The sequence below is a fragment of the Ylistrum balloti genome, unplaced genomic scaffold (assembly GCF_031769215.1).
Source record: "Ylistrum balloti isolate Yb309-2 unplaced genomic scaffold, AGI_CSIRO_Ybal_v1 Utg369758, whole genome shotgun sequence".
Lineage (NCBI taxonomy): Eukaryota > Metazoa > Mollusca > Bivalvia > Pectinida > Pectinidae > Ylistrum > Ylistrum balloti.
The window spans coordinates 1318852-1338179 of record NW_026781958.1 but is presented as its reverse complement, the minus strand read 5'-3'; the positions used below and the strand labels follow the sequence as shown (position 1 = coordinate 1338179).

General features: G+C 34.3%; 1 protein-coding gene across 1 annotated transcript; it reads left to right on the top strand.

Annotated features, from left to right (window-relative positions):
- The first annotated feature begins 3081 nt into the window (after window positions 1-3081).
- LOC132543575 (solute carrier organic anion transporter family member 4A1-like) lies at window positions 3082-18074 on the top strand. Its single transcript, XM_060207090.1, has 14 exons — window positions 3082-3153; window positions 10698-10757; window positions 11178-11239; window positions 11501-11826; window positions 12845-13048; window positions 13553-13652; window positions 13940-14067; window positions 14409-14533; window positions 15134-15272; window positions 15394-15592; window positions 16137-16296; window positions 16623-16807; window positions 17162-17226; window positions 17740-18074. Exons 1-14 carry the CDS (start codon window positions 3082-3084, stop codon window positions 18072-18074), a joined length of 2160 nt encoding a protein of 719 aa, XP_060063073.1.
- Window positions 18075-19328: the final 1254 nt, after the last annotated feature.

Below are 19328 nucleotides of genomic sequence, written 5' to 3'. Positions count from 1 at the left end.
TTTCTTTAAAACATGCTCAAAATCTACTAGACAATACCTACCATCAACCAGAATATTAATTTCAACTAAATATCGATAAAACAACGAAACAAATATGAACCAATGAGTGTTTTTCAAAGAGATACATGAAAACGTAACTGGAGCATAAAACCAGGTGTTTCAGAGGTGTTAGCTTCTTCTACATAATGGTCGGTTCCAGTTCTCTGAAATACTCGTCGATTTAAGTTCGAGTTAATAACAGACAAAAATATATTTGTATCTGTTTACGACCAGTGTGAAGCAAAAACTCTGTAAGGATTAGAGATTTTGGAATAATGACATTTTAATATTTGTGATGAAAAGTAAAACAGTATCAGACAGTTATTTTGCATGAAGAGGATTTTCGAGACTAACACGCTCCAGACAATGTGTTTTTATATGATCGTTGTATTTATGTCTCTTGCTGGCGAAGCTCAATCTAAAATACCACGTATCGTGGGAAGAAGTCAGCAGAATACCTTGATACTATACAGACAAGTATCAAACCCTGTTTCTAAGGGATTTTTTTGTAATTGAGGAATCAAGAAATCCAATTATCTTATATCATCGTAAATATTTAGATAGATTGTCATACATATAAAGAAGAACAAATCTATGAACATTTTCTTGGTTTTCTAAAAAAACTTTATTCTTTTTGCATAGAAAGAAATGGGGAAAGATTTTCTGCAGTAGGACTTATATAGTATACAATTTGTCTTCAACCATGCGCATATCATGCCAATAGTTTGAATACTGCATAAACATAAAAAATAGACATTGTTTGTTCTGATGTTTGATTTTCATGTTGGCATTCTTTCTATGTCAATATGACCATGTATCAGTGTATTGACAATCTCGTTGATGACATGCTTCACCTGATACAGATGACCTTTCACCTTACCTTCCTCTTGGCTTTACATTAAACATAGCATTTTTATGATTATTTTATTCCTTAGCAAGCATTTATGGTCATCAGATAAACTTCAATAAACTCTAAAGATGACATTGGTAGCTGACCAGTAAATATTGACTTTTCCCGAGATGACCTTCTGTTAGTGTTGTCCGAATGACTTTGACCGATCTTCAACTGACCAAGACTAAACAAATTTTCTCAACACAAGTATTTGACGGACATATGGCAGATTTACAGGAAAGTAATATCTGTGTTTGGGCAAACATTACCGCTATCAGAAAGATAAATTGATAAATTTGTCATTCTAAATTTTGAAACTATTACAAATCACCGTCTCCATAAAAATAATTGTAGCAATATACCAGCTGTTTATTTTAAACATAGAGGAGGTTGCTCATCTTACATTTCACTTAGAGCTGTGTTTTGAAATCCTATATTGAATGTCATGAGAATCTGATCTTTGAATTGGGGAAAATAATCATGACCAATATATTTTTTTGCACCAGTCTTTGTGTCAGCTGACCTATGCTATGTGTTAGATTGTTTCGTGACGTATCCTGTATGATTAAGCTGGGGGATTTATCTATTGGAACGAGAAATCAAATTGTTAAATATAATTTCAAAAGAATGTAAATCAAGACGTGGTAAAAGTGAATATCTAACACGTGTTTATTCCACTCTCATGTTAAACACCTATCCCCATCATTGAAGTATTGATCACCAGATAGGTATGGTGAAATTTTCTCTTTTATCGTCCCCTTACCAAGAGAGTGAAAATAAAAGATGGGCTAATAAAAATGCAGAAAAGTTTGATTTTTTATCAGTTTATGTCAAAAAGGACGAAAATAACATTGGGCGAATGCAGAAATGGATTTGTGTATTTTGTATAGCCCCAAAAATTGATATATAAAAGCTTACTGAATAACCAATCACAGCAAACCGATTTTCCTTAGTTTACATATGGTCAATTCAAGCAGATGTGCATACGAGATTTATAATTAATTAATGGGTTTGAAGTGATTTTATTCAACAACTATTTTTTTTGTAAAATGTGGTGTTTTATTTTTGTAATGTGAAGTGGGTGGTTCTTTTTACTTGCGGCTCCACTTAAAGTTCATATATATATGTTTTTGCTTTATTTCTAATTGAATAATGACATCAAATCAGATCCAATCAAAAAATGTTTTAGGGATGACAAGAAATATAGTGGATACGTGTGATTGTTTTCAAACGAAAGATATTTTGAAGAAAATCCTTCATGTATATGCACGTGCATAAATTGCTTTTCTATATTTCGCCAGTTCCGTTATCAAAACTGGAACATTTTATCATCATTTCACTATTTGCTTATTATCTTAGCATTATAATTTGGCTAACAAAAATGTGTTGATTAACATATCCAGACTACAAAATACGACAAGAAAATACCACTATGTCAACATAATCATAAACCAAACTCAAATCTAATCAAACTTGAGCAAAGTATGAACAAAAGAAATATTTACACGGAAGACATCTAAAAAGTACAAGGAGAATAAAACCAAGTGTTCAAGGAGAGTAAGCGTCTTCTAATTCATCGACTTCATATGCCGTGTAAACTTTGATCAATTCAAGTACTGTCTCTAAAAATCATTATATTTGGTCCCATGAAATAAAATGGAACTGTTTTCTTTTGTCTTCATCGAAAGCGGTAAGTATACCCTGAATATCCTGTATGTTTAAGACTTAACCGAAAATCGTAATATTTTATATCAAATATGTGTTATATTAGTATTTGCCAGACAGTAAATTTCTATCTTTTATGTATGATACATGCCAACGTGGCGACATATCGCCACTAAGGGATACACCATTACGTCAGCATGGACACTTGACTGACCACTGATGTGGATGTCGTGTATTGTTAGAGTAACCGAGAAAGATAAAATTTTATAGCGACACAGTAATTGAGAATACGCTGCCCCGGTATATTGTATATATGCCAGTTTGTAAATGAGGGTCACCATTTATAAACAGGGATATCTTATACCCAATACACTGCCTATTGTAAAACCATTAATTTTAATCAAGTAATAAAATAATTGTCCTCAGATCTAGTCAAACCAAAGCGTGAGAAATAAACGGATAGGCTCTATACCTGGTTAATCGAAATGTCGACCCGAGTGCATCCAGGCGTGACGGAGGTGCACCGCCCCGAGGAAAGCGGAAGGCAGGAGAAACAGGTTTGTGTTCTAAATATAACAAATCGTGAGTGATTTACATACATTGTTCAAAATCTGAATATCACAACCATGTCAATATTCTAATCAGGAACCAACGTGTCGTATTGAAAAAATCCTGTTAATACCAGGTTTGGATATCCTGTATTCAATGTTACAACAATAATGCACGTATGTCATTTATTTTTGTCTGATGCCCATATTGTATTTATACTTGCAAATGATACACCATTAAGATCTTTTAATGCTTAAACAAACGTCATTAAAATTAATAAATGTGTTATCAACTATAAAAAAAATTAGCAGTTGGAACATCATTAAGAGGAGAGAAATGTCATCATGTGTCAGCAACTAGATTAATTTCGATTTATCATTGTTTCTGTGAATTCTAAGCCTGTGTCAATAAAGTGTGTGAGACTGCTAAAGCTCTCGGTACGTGATAATAAATGTATTAACAGCAGGTTGTATTAGTAATGGGCGCCGTTACATATGTCCCCCAAACATCCACACAGTCCTTATGGATGTATATATAGTGTTACATTAAGATTGGTAAGAAATGTGAGATAAAATTGAACAATATTTGAATTTCATATTTTAGACGTCTGTGTAGGGCAGCAATTTTGTCCAATAAGAAAAATAATATCAGCGTTTTGTTGTCATGTCAGACAAAGATTATGTACAGATTTTCATAAAAATCAGACAATAAGTAAATTTCAACCAATCAACAGGCTCCTTGGGAGCTATTATGTTAAATGAGGAAAAGGACTCCATCAAGGTGTTACTGGTGTCAAAGAATACCTATATACCCCTCAAGGTCGTTTCGTGGTGGAAGTCTTACCCAATCGGAATGTCACCATTGTGATTCTAGTGCAAAGCTTCATCTACATACCAGTTTTCGTATAATCGCACGATATCTAAATTTTGGTCAAATTTTGACCAATAAGGCCACGGTTCACTAGTCAGATGACTGATCGAAAATAGAATTTTATAAACTTTTTTTTAAAGCTAAAAAATAGCCGTTATGAATTTTTACATTACGGTTCCGTTAAACTCCAAGGTATCATGTCATGTCTTTAAGTGTTGAATTTTAAGTATTTAATAAAAAAAATTGTCAATATATTGTGTGTGATAATAATATCCATACTCAGGATTCATTATATATGCTTAACAGCCACGTATAAAACACATTCTATTTATCCCAATGTAAACCATATATCATATGTCTAAGATTCTTGATGTCTTCAAAACGAGTTTTACATTCATAAGATCGAACAAAGACGCACAAAATTAGATGAAGTAGTGCCAAATAAGCAGCTTCGTCCTTCAAGGATTCGTCAGTGATGCTAAAGGCCTAAATTTTGAAAGCTAGGAGGCTACTGAGAAAAATGCAAAGTGATCGTATGAAATTTTAAAATCTAGGTGGGTTTTTATTTTATAAATACAGTATTGTATGATAATTTCAGGGGAATGTTACGGAGAAGTGTACCAAAAATGAAAGTAGGAACATGTTAACATAATCATAATCCAAACACAAATTCAATAAAAATAGGGCAAATGTGAACAAAAGAAAGATTTACACGGAGAATTCTGAAAATGTACAAGGAGAATAAGATCAGGTGTTCTTGAAGAATAAGTGTCTTCTGCTTCATTAACGATACCCGCATGTATTTCTTGGTCAATCCAAGTAACTAATGTCAAAATATACAACAACGGAACCAACGAGCAAATTAACGAGCATCAAACACGTCCAACTTCACAATACACAAAGAAATAGAATATTTCTCAGTGAGATTTCTATGACGACAGTAAATTTTCCCCATAATTTTCATCAAGTTGCAACTTAGACCATTATAAATGAAATGGTATAAACCATGAGGATTTTATGAAGTTGCAACTTAGACCATTATAAATGAAATGGTATAAACCATGAGGATTTTATGAAGATTGATTTAATTGTCCATTTTATTGAGCTTATACAATTTAACACAAACCGATTTAATTAACCAATTAGTCATCAACTGAATTTAATATTTTTACAGTTGAATATTAACACACTTGTTTAATTGACAAACCAATGCTTTAATGTCTGAAATACATAATTGAGAAAGCCAGCTGATAGTTTATTTGCAAGAGGCTCAATATCAAGAAGAATACCATTTTAATTAACTATGCCATCCAATACACGGAGCTAATGTAAATCTGCATGTCATTTTAAAAATATAAATATTAAATGACACAACTTCAAATATCTTATTTTGAAATATTAAAGCAAAACGTTGCGCACATAAATAAATGGTTTGCTTGTTTAAAAACCTAAAACAATCCCAAACAAATATGTTTACGTATTAAAAATTGCCTTCGATGGGGGAAATCAGGTACAGTTGTACTGTTGTACAACAGTATTACAGACGTATTGTTCAGTAACATTATAACTTGCGATACCGCTAATAGTCGATACTCGACATTACAACAGGCGTCTCTGGTGTTAATTCCACCATTACGTCACATTAATACTCTGAATGATAAAGTGTGGCAACCTTGGGTTATCTTACATATAGTGATTGGTTACGATTGTAGTTGACACTGACCTGTACTCATGATTTTTCATTTATCTATTTGTTTTGTTTGTTTACGACGTTTCAATGTATTTCTCAAATATTGGCAGTGTTTTTTCAGTCGTAAAATGTAAGGGTTTTGACAGAACATTATATTAACAACATAATATATAATTTAGTGTTCAAACATTTTGTCCGCCTTTAAAAACCAAGGCTGAACCAGTACGTATGTTTAGGAACGAAATCCTGTGACACTGTATATCAGTTGTTGGTTTTTATCTCATAACTTTAAATTTCAATAAAAAAAATCAAGAGGAGGATGATATTAGAAATCAGTATATACAACCATTGAACGGCTTTCAGTTGTCATTCATGGTTTTATGAATATAAACCGGACAAATTCGTCATGAAACAAATGATTTTTACATGTTGTAAAAAACAAGTTGATGAAAATTAATAAAAATCGCAGTTATATCCGAACTATCTTTCCGCGCGGAGCAATTATTTTGGCGTCCGTCACCAACAAAATTCGGAGTAACGTCAACGTCAGGTAAACACAGATTGGACAACAAAACATTTTCAAAAATAAGATTTTCAATCAATTTTGCAAGATAGTAAGAACACCTGATCAGTCTTTCTTCACCCTCGCCAAAATACAGCTTATATTTTAAGACACTGGCCATGTATTCTCTAAATATGTTTGTAAAGCCAATATTTATATTACGAAACACAAAAATTTAATCAGCGCCATTGAAGAATACATTGTACGTTATCACATATCAGTATTGTGATTAACCTCTAATAATCCTTCTGGGGTTTCCTTTTGATGCAAATGATTAGTTTTCAGGTTAATGTCATGTGTGCGTCATCATAGTACGTGTGAATGTTTAGTCCCACCGTATGTGATAATGAAATGTATCACGATGCTTCTATATCTTCTATCAATTGGTAGGGTGATCTTCATAGGAACGACCGATATTTTACAGCGTCATTTAAGTTTCAACTTTATATACGGAAAGTTTGATTTTTTTTAAATAAATAATTATTTAATTGTTAATTATTATTTATCTGACATTATCCAAATTATGCGGCATGATCACGCCAAGCCGATTTTTTCAAATGAATAATTTCAACGAATACACTAAGTTCAGTTTTCCACGTTGCATTTTTTTTTCGCCATTGACCGAGATGCCACGCTTAACGCAAATTTAGAGTAATTGCGATGTTGATGGATGATCATAGCCAAACTGCTGTCGCACGACAGTTTGTCGTTGCCCCGTGTACAATCAACCGTCTCTATACACGTTTCAATGCTACTGGGTTATTGTTCGATCGGCCTAGGAACTGTCGGGTAACGGCCGCACGACAAGACAAGGAGATTCGATTGTCGCACTTGCGCAACAGATTCAAGACTGCTGCAGAGATTGCTTCGCATACGTTAGGTACTAATGACTAACCCAATAGTGCTCAAACTGCCAGGAACCGCTTGCATGTCGACAGAATTGTTGCGCACCGATCTTATGTCAGGCCACCTGGATGCGCAGACATGTCCCGAATAGGTTTGGGATGCGTCGATGGAGTGATGTTCACCGATGAGTCTAGATTATGTCTGTATCGCTCCAACGGAAGAAAAAGGGTATATTGCAGACGCGGTTAGTGGGGCTTCTGTAATGGTTTGGGGAGACATCTACCATGGAGTGAAATCCCCTTTGGTGGTCCAGTATCCAAACCTCAATGCCGATCCCCCATCCAAATGCCCTTCCACTTCTCAGACGTCATAACCCATATTTCCAGCAAGACAATGCTCGACCGCATGTTGTTAGAATCTGACGTGATTTTATCACGGTAAACAACGTTCATCCTCTGGAATGGCGAACCATATAGTCCTGATATGTCTCTTATTGAGTATCTGTGGGACGAACTGGACAGACGTATTAGGATACGTCAAAACTCCCTAACTAGTTGATCGCAGCATTAGCACAAGAATGAATCAACATTTACTTAAGGCGATTCCATGTTCTCGTAAATTCAATGCATTTGAGAATCCGTGCAGGAATTCGCTCGCACACATCAGTTACTGAAGTGCCATTCTGTTTTTCGTGTGTAACACAGTAACTTCTGACGTCAAGGGTGACGTCACACATATTTTTCTTCTGCACTATTGTGAAGAGTAGACTTGTCCCTTCACATTGATAAAAATTTTGTACAGATTCTCAAAATATCATAAGCTATTGATTGCATAATTAAATTTTGCGTTTCTGTTTATTTTAGTATACATCAATGTGTTAATTTCTTATATAATATAAGATAATGATAAGTATCATATGTACGTTATCGATATAAAATACGTCGGATAACAAGAACATTTTCAACTTTTCCGATACTTTGTAGTTCACAATAACTGGTATTGTTTTAGCAGTGTCAGTTTATTGCATGTCAGAAGCATAATACCTCTTTAAGCGGAAATCTATTTTATTTAGACAATGCTAAACAGAGATGTATCTACTCATAATGCAATATAAAAAACATAGATAATAAATCAATAAATGCTATGAATCTAGCATTATAATATCCAAGAGTACCTGCACATTCAATTCTTAATCAACAAAACCAACGTGGCATATCTTCCCCTATGATGCGACACTCATAATTTTCTATTGTTGTGAATATAACCGCCCTATACCGAGCTTGCAGTAACCACCTGACCAGCTAGGTGTCGTTTATACAAACAGTTTAGCCATTGTCACCTGTGATGGTGAAGCGCGCTGACCGCTATCCAGTTTTATAAAGACTACCCGTAAACATTGGGTCTATGTCAATTGTGTCTTCTCTCTTAAACACGTTTAATTATACTACGTACAAAAGTACTTGGTTGAATCTTCTCTTCCCTTTGTTGACTGACCTACCATGGATTTAATGGTTAATATTCAAAGCATATTTGTCTTATAAGGCAAGCAAAGAAAGCAAAACTATTTACACAAACTATCAGAAAATCAATAGGCTAACTATACATACCTTTGAGACATTCAAATTCATTGGAGTGTGAAAAACGCAGTAGTACATATCGTTGTGGCTTTCAATTGGGCTTATAAAAACTGCGACTTTCAATCGGATTTTAAGAAATGAAGGTAAGTTTGCATTTTATGAAATATACAGTAAATCGGTCAGAATCTTTCTGGAATGATGCCGTTGTTGTATACAACTATATGACGTTGAATATCATACATTTCTTAGTGATTATATTTCATCATAAGAAAGTGTTTCATTGCTTAGCCCGAAGCACTTGTTTGGTAATTATTTCTTATTTCCAATACACTCACATCACTAATATAACTGATTGTTAGCGTCCTTCGCTATCGTTTAAGGTAGTGTCCTGTTACCATGTACAAATGGGATATATTACAGGAATAGATACAAAGACATAACAGTATATCAAATGAAACGTTCCTGGCGACCTAAGTTAGAACTGCCTTTTTTATATAATATATATCCACACTTTGTAGTTATTTTTTTTAAATATTCACAATTCACTTTTTTTGATGTTGTTGAAAAGGAAAATAGAAACAAGCTACTTCGTTTCGAAGTGAGACTTTATTGATAAAATGAATATACATGAAGTGTATTATCTATCTCTGCATTTGTATGTTTAAATGATTCTTCAAACGTTACGTTAACAATAATTAAATAACCTATAATAAACCTGACCAAATACTTACTATTATTCAGCATGGTTGTACTTTTTATATTGTTTTATTGTCGATTCATTGACATTTTTTATCATTTTTTACACAATTTTTCGAAGAAAACAGGTAAATCATAATATAGATAGTGAGGGAAATTCTAACCCCGTATAATTACATCCGACAAACCTATAATACAATACATTAATTATGAAAAAGGTAAGTATTACATCTGTACGTAACCAATAGTGTACCCAGATGTAAGATTTGATATCATAATATTTCATTCCTAGATGTAACGAGCTTTAGTTTACAATGGCATAGAAATGTCACTGTAAAGACTAATTCGAAAGAAGTATGATTTAATGTACATTATGACGACACTTTTGTTGGCATAGAAACGGCAATCGTTCATCATGAAATTGCTGGTCCACTTGACGGATTACGCTATTGTTAACGAATAATAATTTTTTTATAATAATAATTTAAGTAAATAAAAAACATCGAAAGGCAGCAACTTGTGTTACGAATGCTAATATAAGCACTGAACGTTGGCATTTATGTCCGTTATGAATGGCGGCGATTTTCAGGCACACGTACAAGCTAGCGCGCGATATGCAGCTTGACTTTCTTTCATTAATAACGACCATAAATGCCATAACAGGGCAATCCAATGTTTAAATATAAAAAAATTATCAAGAAAATACCAACATGGCAACAAAATCATAATTCCATAAAACTGGGGCAAAATATGAACAGAAGAAGGATGTACACTTCTGAAAAACTATAAGAATAATAAGACCACGTGTTCCAAAAGAGTAAGCGTCTTCTGCTCCATCGGCGACACCCGCCATGTAAACTTTGGTCTATCCGTGTAATTATTGTCACGTTTTCAAATGAGAACAAGGTATACAACAACCGAGCCAAGAGGCAAACGAGCATCAAAAACGTCCAGCTTCATGTCGCACAAAGAAATAGAATATTTCTAAATAAGATCACTATGGCGACCATAAAACTTGTCCATAATTTTTATCAACCTGCATCTGAACTGTACAAAAATATTCTTTTTCTTTGAATATTCATTCTAGAATCATTGGTGACATCAGCCATACAAAGTCAAAATCAACGTTACCAACATGTTCTCAATAAATGATGTCAGAATATCTTTTTTAATCTTTGAAGAAAGAGATAAGAAAATCCTTCAATGGTTGAACATACCAGATCAAAAGTACAATAGAAAGAGCGATTGAAGCTTTAAATGTTTTGTATTCAATAACAAAATAATAACACTTTGTTTTTATTTTTGATGTAGGAGACTAAAGGCTTCGACAACAAGGCTTTCTCAGACTTGGACAGAAACGACTTAAGCAAGGTAAGGGATTTGCATCTAATTTAATCTAACAACAACACGTTTGGTACATTCTAATTATTTCATTTCATTTAATTAACAGCGAAATAAGAAAAATGTTATATCACCAGCGCAAAACACGACAGGAAATCTGAATTCATTTTGCTATGAAAAATGGTAATTATTTCAATGAGGTTGGCATAACTGAAAATTCTTATATCATTTACAACAGTACCATGTGATTAAGCATGGTAAATATCGTGATGTGTGATGTAAGGAACTATTGAGTGTAGTATGTACAAAATAATACATGAAATTACTTGTTAAATGTAAGACTCAATAGTTTCGGATTTGATATACATACCTTTGTATCTATAAATGATAATTCTAAACATTTCATCAACATGACGTTGCCTTTTCGTAAAGCGTTTTCCTTTTCTTCAGAGATCCGTAACTAAAAATGGAACCGACGACAACGACTTAGAATGTCGATACGGACCACTGAGGTGAGTATAACTTACTTTGGTGAAAGTGTATCTTTCCCCCCAGAAGGTACTTCAACAGATATGAGTACGACATGTTTTGCTATGCTGATTAAACATGTATTTGTTGAAGTTTGCAGAACGTCGTTGTTTAGAAGTGAATCAAATATAACATTCTGAATAAATAAAAAATGTAAATTCTCATATTTGCATATGAAAATTCATTTGATAATGATGTGACTCCTAATATCATAATATTAAAAAGTTTACTTTCTTTTCCTTCAGATGTTTCCAATGTTTCAACAAGATCCAGTTTTATGTACTCTGGTTGTGCCTGATTGGGTTCGTAGAGGGCGCTGCCGTCAATGGCGTCGTCAACATTGTCTTGACAACCTTGGAGAAACGCTATAACCTTTCAAGCTCACAATCCGCCTTAATCGTCAGCTCAACAGATATCGGAGCTATCCTATTTGTCCTCCTCGTCAGTTACTTCGGCTCGAAAGGACACCGTCCTCGATGGTTAGGGGGAGGCACACTGGTGATGATGTTAGGATCACTGATATTTCTGATCCCTCACATCTTCTCGGACACTTACGATATTTCTTCTATAGGTACAGATAATCATTGAATCAATATAGATTGATACAAATTATATTGTTAATAGCTGTTAAGATTATGAATCATTCGTTATTGATATCATGAAGTATATACAAATATTTTTCATCATCGGTGATACATATTTTTCTCAAATGGAAAACTTCCAAATACTGGTAGTGTCTATTTGGAATTGATAACGTCAGAAAAGGAGTGTTAAGGTGTGTTGGGCGGTTGGATGGCATAGTATAGGCCGCACTTCCAGTTCACATAGATATGAAAAGGTCTCTCCGCCCTTGATAACGATGGCGGTTTTGTTTCCAATATAATTAAGTATAAACGTTACTCCGATCGTTTGAGACGAGCACGTTGTTAGTGCCACGGAATGAAATAATGATGGTTTCATAACAACTTGTGTTGTATGGATTAACTCCTTGCATGATTTTACTGTAAAACCACGCATTTTCGTGGCGCTCAATTGTCGTGGTCTTCAACATCACTGACGAGTCCTAGAAGACAGATTAGAATTATGATGCATTTCGCTTCATTATTTGACTGCATCGTATCTTATTCTAAATATGTGTCTTTTGTACAAACTTTATATTTTTACATCGTACTGGCAGCGGATACAACCTGTACTGTCTTTAAAACATTCATGACAATTGGATGTTTATTTTCTGTTCTAACGTAGTTGCTTAACGACGACATCCTTTAATTTAGTAAAGTTAGTCTATTATCTATCACGAAGCACAAGTTTCCCCATTAAGAGTTGAAATACATAAATATAAGAAAACTGAATAAAAAATTATAATAAAGCGTCAAATGTCGGTAGATTTTTAATCTGACATAAATAAACACCTTCAAGAGAGAAATTTTTGCCAGGAATTACTAAATCTGAAGACATTTTACTTTTCGTCTAAATAGTAATCATCGACAGTTCATTAAATATCTTATTTATTTTCTCCGGGCTCTTTTTTTTTTTTAATTGATTGTAATTTTTAATATCCACGTTTAAATACTGTATTTCTTTACCAGACGTAGGTGGAAATGCTACTAATATCTGTGATCCGAACAACCCAGACCCATGCGCAGAACAGACTTCCGGTGATACATCCGGGTATCTATACGTCTTCATGTTAGCTCAATTTGTGCACGGTATTGGTTTCACGCCGTTCTTCACCCTTGGAACAGCTTATGTTGATGACAACGCAAAAACTGAGTCTACTGCTTTATATCTTGGTAAGGGTCATTTTTAGTTCGTGATAATTGATCTGTCTAGAAATATTAATATTGCCTTATTTTTATACAACAAGCCTTTTTGTTTTATTATCGTTTGGACTTTATTGAATTAATATACAAAGATTAACGAGTTGGAAGTCTATTTGGTATGCTTAATCCAACAAAAACGCCAACAGGTTAACTGAAAATCACAAGAACAATTGCCTAGCCTAAATTCGTTAAATAATGCGAATTTTGAAATAATGAGATAATAATAGATTCATGTCTTCAGGAGAAAATATGTTTTGGTATATAATATAATGATATATATGTATCATGTAATAATTCCAAATTTGTATACATGAACATAATTCGAAAAGATAGGAACATTTTAAATTACATCACAAAAGGAGAAGAAACATAATTTTTTAAAAAAATCAATGTAAATATGACAATGATGAAGTGTCCCTCCATTAATATTTGTGCTGTTATACCAATGATTTAACATCAACTCTACCCTTTCAGGTTTGATATACGCGATTACTGCCCTTGGTGTGGCCGCAGGGTTCATAGGTGGAGGCCAGTTCCTGAATTTATGGATAGATTTTAACAGGGTGGAGAAAACGTTAGTATAAAGTCTTACAGATGGTTACGCCTTTTACAAGTCTTTGATATTTCTAGCTTTTGTTCTGCAGTTAATGATAATTTTCATTTTCAAAATGAAAAAGAACTTTTGTTAGGCATTTCTGTAAAAATAGATAATACAGTTACCAAATAACTGTTTAATTACTTACCTGAGTTACTAGTACATAGAATTGAAGTTTTCAACTGCAAGATAACAATTCATATTGGGTTTTATCGTGATTTTAGAAGCATAAATTAATTCTAATTGATATAATCACATTTTAATAGTGTGTATGAGGGGTTCACTCCTATGGACTCTGTCTGGATAGGGGCATGGTGGGTAGGATTCGTTGTCACTGCGGTCCTTTTCTTCCTGTTCGCACTTCCGGTATTGGGATACCCGGTCAATCTTCCAGGTAAATCTGTTTGACCTTCACCTTGTAAACTTCCGTTTTTGAGGATGCATTTCTAGTTTATGTTTTTTGTTGTCAGATTTACTGGCACACGTAAGATGAAAAAATATCATTTACTAAATTTTCTATAGCGCCTTGTTTAGGTTATCTGGATAACTTTCTGATACAATGAAAATGGTTTTAAAATATTACGAAAAAAATAAACAAAATTCTCAAACAATATAGGTATAAAAAAATGGATGTTTTTGCATCCCCATGCTTTTATTTCACGTGTCAACTATAAAATTTTCTAATTTCTAATATAAAGCGTCAGAGGTCTTAATATATGCACTTTCTCTCTATAGGAACCGAACATATTCGAGCGGCAAGGTTAACACAAAATGATCGAGCCCGGATAGAGGCTACAAAGAATGACCATCGGTCAATGTGGGATAAGGTCAAGGAGTTTCCGAAGGCTATATTTGTCCTCGTAAGTAACATATTCTTGTTAGTAACAAAAAGCAAACTTTTCAATTGTCGGTCAAGTGGAACAAGGTCAAGGACTCTCCGAATTTCATATTCTTTCATACAAGAATCACATTTTGGTATTAAATTCTTTAGAGATTAAATTGTTAAATAAACAGAAATGATCTAAATGATAAAATGGGAATGGATTGCTAGTGTATGAAAGCTTCAAGGATTCTACAGGACTCGCAAAGTGTCGCAAAGTGTATTTTTATCCGATGCTACAATGTAAAGTGTATCCGAATCTATTGCTGTGCATTGTTTTCCTACATTTTTTACCATCTCGTCACATTATTTTCTACCTTAGTGTAGATAAGATTAAAATACGGTCGAAAAAATCCATACCATACGTCAGTGCTAATACGTTTCACTGTGGTCATTTGTGGAGGTGACAGTGTGGTCATCTAAATGTAACACTTTAATCTTCTCCTGGTTTTATTATATGAATCCTATTTTCATTTGATTGCTACTGGTGGTTATTCCTTACTCTAGTAATCCATGAATTTTATTTCAAGTTTTGTTTAAGTATGCTTATTGAAGTTTTGACATATTTGATAATTCACAGCTGAAGAATCCGAGCTACATCTGCATGATTTTGGGTGCATGTGCAGAAACACTAATTATTGGAGGATTGTCAGCCTTTGCACCGAAGATTCTCGAGGAGAAATTCGACATAAGTCCGGCTGAAGCAGGACTTATTATGGGTTTGTATACCACATAACGGATTTATGTTATTCGTAAGATTTTATAAGGTGATGTATTGTCACGTTGATGTTCTTCTGAAATCTTCCTATTTCCATAGTATATCACGTATCCATTACACAGGGGCTGTGACGATCGGAGGAGGAGCTGGTGGTATGATCCTCGGAGGTGTTCTCATCAAATGTTTTAAGCTTGAAGCAAAAGGAATGTTAAGACTGTGTGTACTTTTGTCTATAATGGCTATAGCGGTTGGAGGGGGCCTATTTATCAACTGTCCGGAATTCCATTTCGCAGGACTGAATTATCCGTATTATCCTGGAGAGTAAGTGTTGATTATGGACTTTCATTGAAAATTCTAAAAAGAATTCAAATAAAATTGAGTCAGATCATAAGAAAACTTGTACAACTGAAATCTTCTCTATGTAACTTTATATGTAGAAGATATCGATTTAAGTAATGTAAATACCATGTTTCTTTTGATTTGTTTGGCATATATTTTCCGGAAATAATGAATTTTGATATTGACAATTATGAATTATTCAAATGACAACATATTTAAATGCTCGGTATCATTGCCACTGAGAGGAGACTTCGACTGCGCCATATGGTGGCACGTGTGAAAGACACAAACACTTATATAGATAAAGACCAAACGGAAGAACATTATACGTATAACACTAACTTCTTTGACGTGCATCTCCAGATTTTCAACTTTGAAAAGTATTTTCTTCTAATTCTTTAAAAAGTGGATGTATCCAAACAACTTCCATTTATGAACAGTAGGGTTTATGTATATTATTAACTTCTAAAAAAAGACAAAATTTGGACGTTATGGTTTTGTAGTATGGCTTTTTTCACATCATCAGAGAAATAAACCCGACTGATAACCTGGAGTCCTCCTGTAATGTTAACTGTGGATGTCAGGAGTACACGTATGAACCTATCTGTGGTTCGGACGGTGTGACGTATTTCTCCCCCTGTCACGCCGGGTGTAACAACAACTTCACTGTTGACGGTGTCGTAAAGGTAGGCAAGTTATGACGTCACCAAGACGTCATGTTCTCATTGTAAATCTATTGCTTTCAGAGAGAAATATACGACGCCGGACGATTCGAGGATAGATAATTTTCTTAATATCTTTTAGTATCTTGCTTAATTTCGACTTTACACAAATTATATCGAAAATGAGTTGATATAACATTGTATTACAATGTTTGATAAATGCTTCATACGTTTTAATGAATATCAAACTGGTTCAGCATCATATCGCACAAAGAAACATGACGACCTGTAATACTTACCCACAGTTTTCATCAACCTCCAACTTTTGACACCATGGTTTTATTTTACAGACATTTGCATTTTGTGAGTGTATACATGATCGTCTTAACTCCACTGGTTTGACCATTGACCCGTCCGCCCAGTCCGGCGAGTGTGGTCAGACATGTGATCTGATGTATGCCTTCATTGTCCTCCTCCTTATCGGTATGCTGTTAACACTGACCACAGTCACACCGGCCTCCATGGCAATCTTGAGGTAAGTTATTAACGCCTTTACTTCATCGCCTACAGCGAATCATGCATTTGTTCGACCAATGAGTCCAAAAATAAATATGTTGAAGATAAATTATTTCGTTAAGTTCATATTTAACGGTGTTTTCACTTATACGTATAAATACATCTTTTACAGTAGAAGAAGAATATCTTGTCTCATAAACACATTGTAATTTAAATTATCATACTTACAAATTTAGTAATCATACTCCTTGACAACAGAAAGTTACGTAAAATCAAACGAGGCAATTTCATCAAACGAAAACAAACTTGAAACCTGTGAATAACATTGTGTGTTTCAGCTAAATAATTTATTTACTGTTTTATAACTTTGTAGATGTGTTCCCGATGAGCACAGAGCCTTGGGTTTAGGACTACAGTGGGTGGCTCTACGTTTGTTGGGTAGGACTGTTACAAGTTTTAATAGAATTTGGTCGTTCCTGTGTAAGGACGGCCAGAGCCTATACATTTTCCAAGTTAAAATTGTGAAATAACTATAATAGTAAACTTGGAATATTATCTTCTTTATATTAAGTAGCATGTTAACAGTGTGTGAAGACTAAATACACAAATACAAGTTTTTAAACTTCCAAAACTTTCACTCGCTTTATAACGATTAGCGCCATATTCAAGTTCGAAGTTAGTGTGTTGATAAAGTGAATGATATACCTCTCGAAAACCGATGACAATTCAGTTGGTGACACATTCTAAGGAATCACAAAATCACTACATATTTAAGAAATACATAAAATGTGTGCACTGACACCATATTGAACAGTAGCATGAACCATACCGACGACCAACACTAAAAAGCATATATACTTACTATGATAATCTTCTAGATGTTTAAATGTTGAAACAGCACGTAATAAACATGAAAAGTACTGAAATGAATTTCCATAGGTTTTTTTTCAGGTACAATACCAGGGCCCGTATTAACCGGATATGTGATAGACTCGTCATGCGCACTTTGGCAAGATCTCTGTGGTATTGAGGGTTCCTGCTATGTGTATGATAGATACGAGATGGGCTGGCGTCTATTTCTGTGGTGGATTGCTGTCAAGTTGTTCAGTGCCGTTACTTTCTTCCTTGCCAGCATCATGTACAAAAGTAAAACACTTGATTCAGAAAAGGAGATGAAACCGGAAGTAAACAATGGCTACCAGATAAGCGCTGACGTAGGACATGATACTCATAATTCAACAAAAAATGGGATCGTAGAGAGAACAGATTTTGTTACCCACCTGTAACTTATATATTGTATAAAACCACTTAAGAACATCATCACGGAACCATGGACTCTGGTATGAAGCTCTTTCGAAGTTTAAATGTAAAGAAATTTGGTTTTGGAAGCCGAATAACGATACGTTGTTTGTAAGTAAATCATACAACTTATTTACTTTCTAAGGCAGTCGCGGATTTAACAGCATTCACGACTTAAAACTGGAAACCAGTCACCTAGTTAATGGAATCACGTTAGCAAAAGGTTGATGGCACATTTTCCGCGTCTGGAATTGTTTCTTATTTGGAAATCAAGACGACTCTGTGTGCTCGAAATCCTAACTAGAAAGTAGGAGAATCAGGACGTTTATCATTCCATTGAATCCTATCATCTACAGTTGAAATATTTTACGACGTGTGAGCGCGAAGAAGCCTGGCACTCAAGTGAGAACTTCAGTAATCGCCTGCACTGTTGAAAATCATTTCAGGCTTTAATCACATCCTTGCTGCAATGGAAATGACATTCTTCCTTACCAGAATCCTGTCTTAATGGAAACGATAGGACATGTAGTATTTTAAACAACCCTCTAGAAATGCTGCAAACCACAGAATGACGTCACGCACTCTTCGTTAACACATGAAGTCAAATTATCCAGATGAGCTTAAATCACATCCGCAAAAGACGTTATGCACAACGATTGACGATTAAATTAGACATCAAATAAGTGTTGCTACTGAATAAAGTGCATTCATCGCTACTTTCTGTTCCAAATATATTTCATTTTTTGTAATCAAATTAATGATCCAATGAACATTTTCGAAAATCAATGTTATTTTTCAGATATTTGCAATACGTCGGTTGACAGGCGTTAGCTCTTAGTTAATTTAATTGTATAGAAAACAACATTGTAATAACTGAAAATCAAATATTTACGTCTCGTGACTTTGTTCAGCAGTAAACATGCGTTAAGAAAGCACTCCATTGAAGACTTACAAAAGGACCACGGGAAAATCCACGTTAAAACCTGGCTGTAGATCTTTCTTCTGGCACTTTTAACCGCCGACTTTTGGAAGCAAAACTGACTATGAATTTTGAAAATAAAACGAACATGTGTCTACCTCTATACGCGGGACAATGTTGAGCTCTTGTGTCTAATTATAGATATTGGGATTTCTGGATTTGAGGTCGACCTGCGCTAAATCATGTCCACGCTAATAGATTATACATTACAGTTTTCAGTGTTTGCGCTAAAATTTGACTGCGCTAAAATAATTACGGTTAC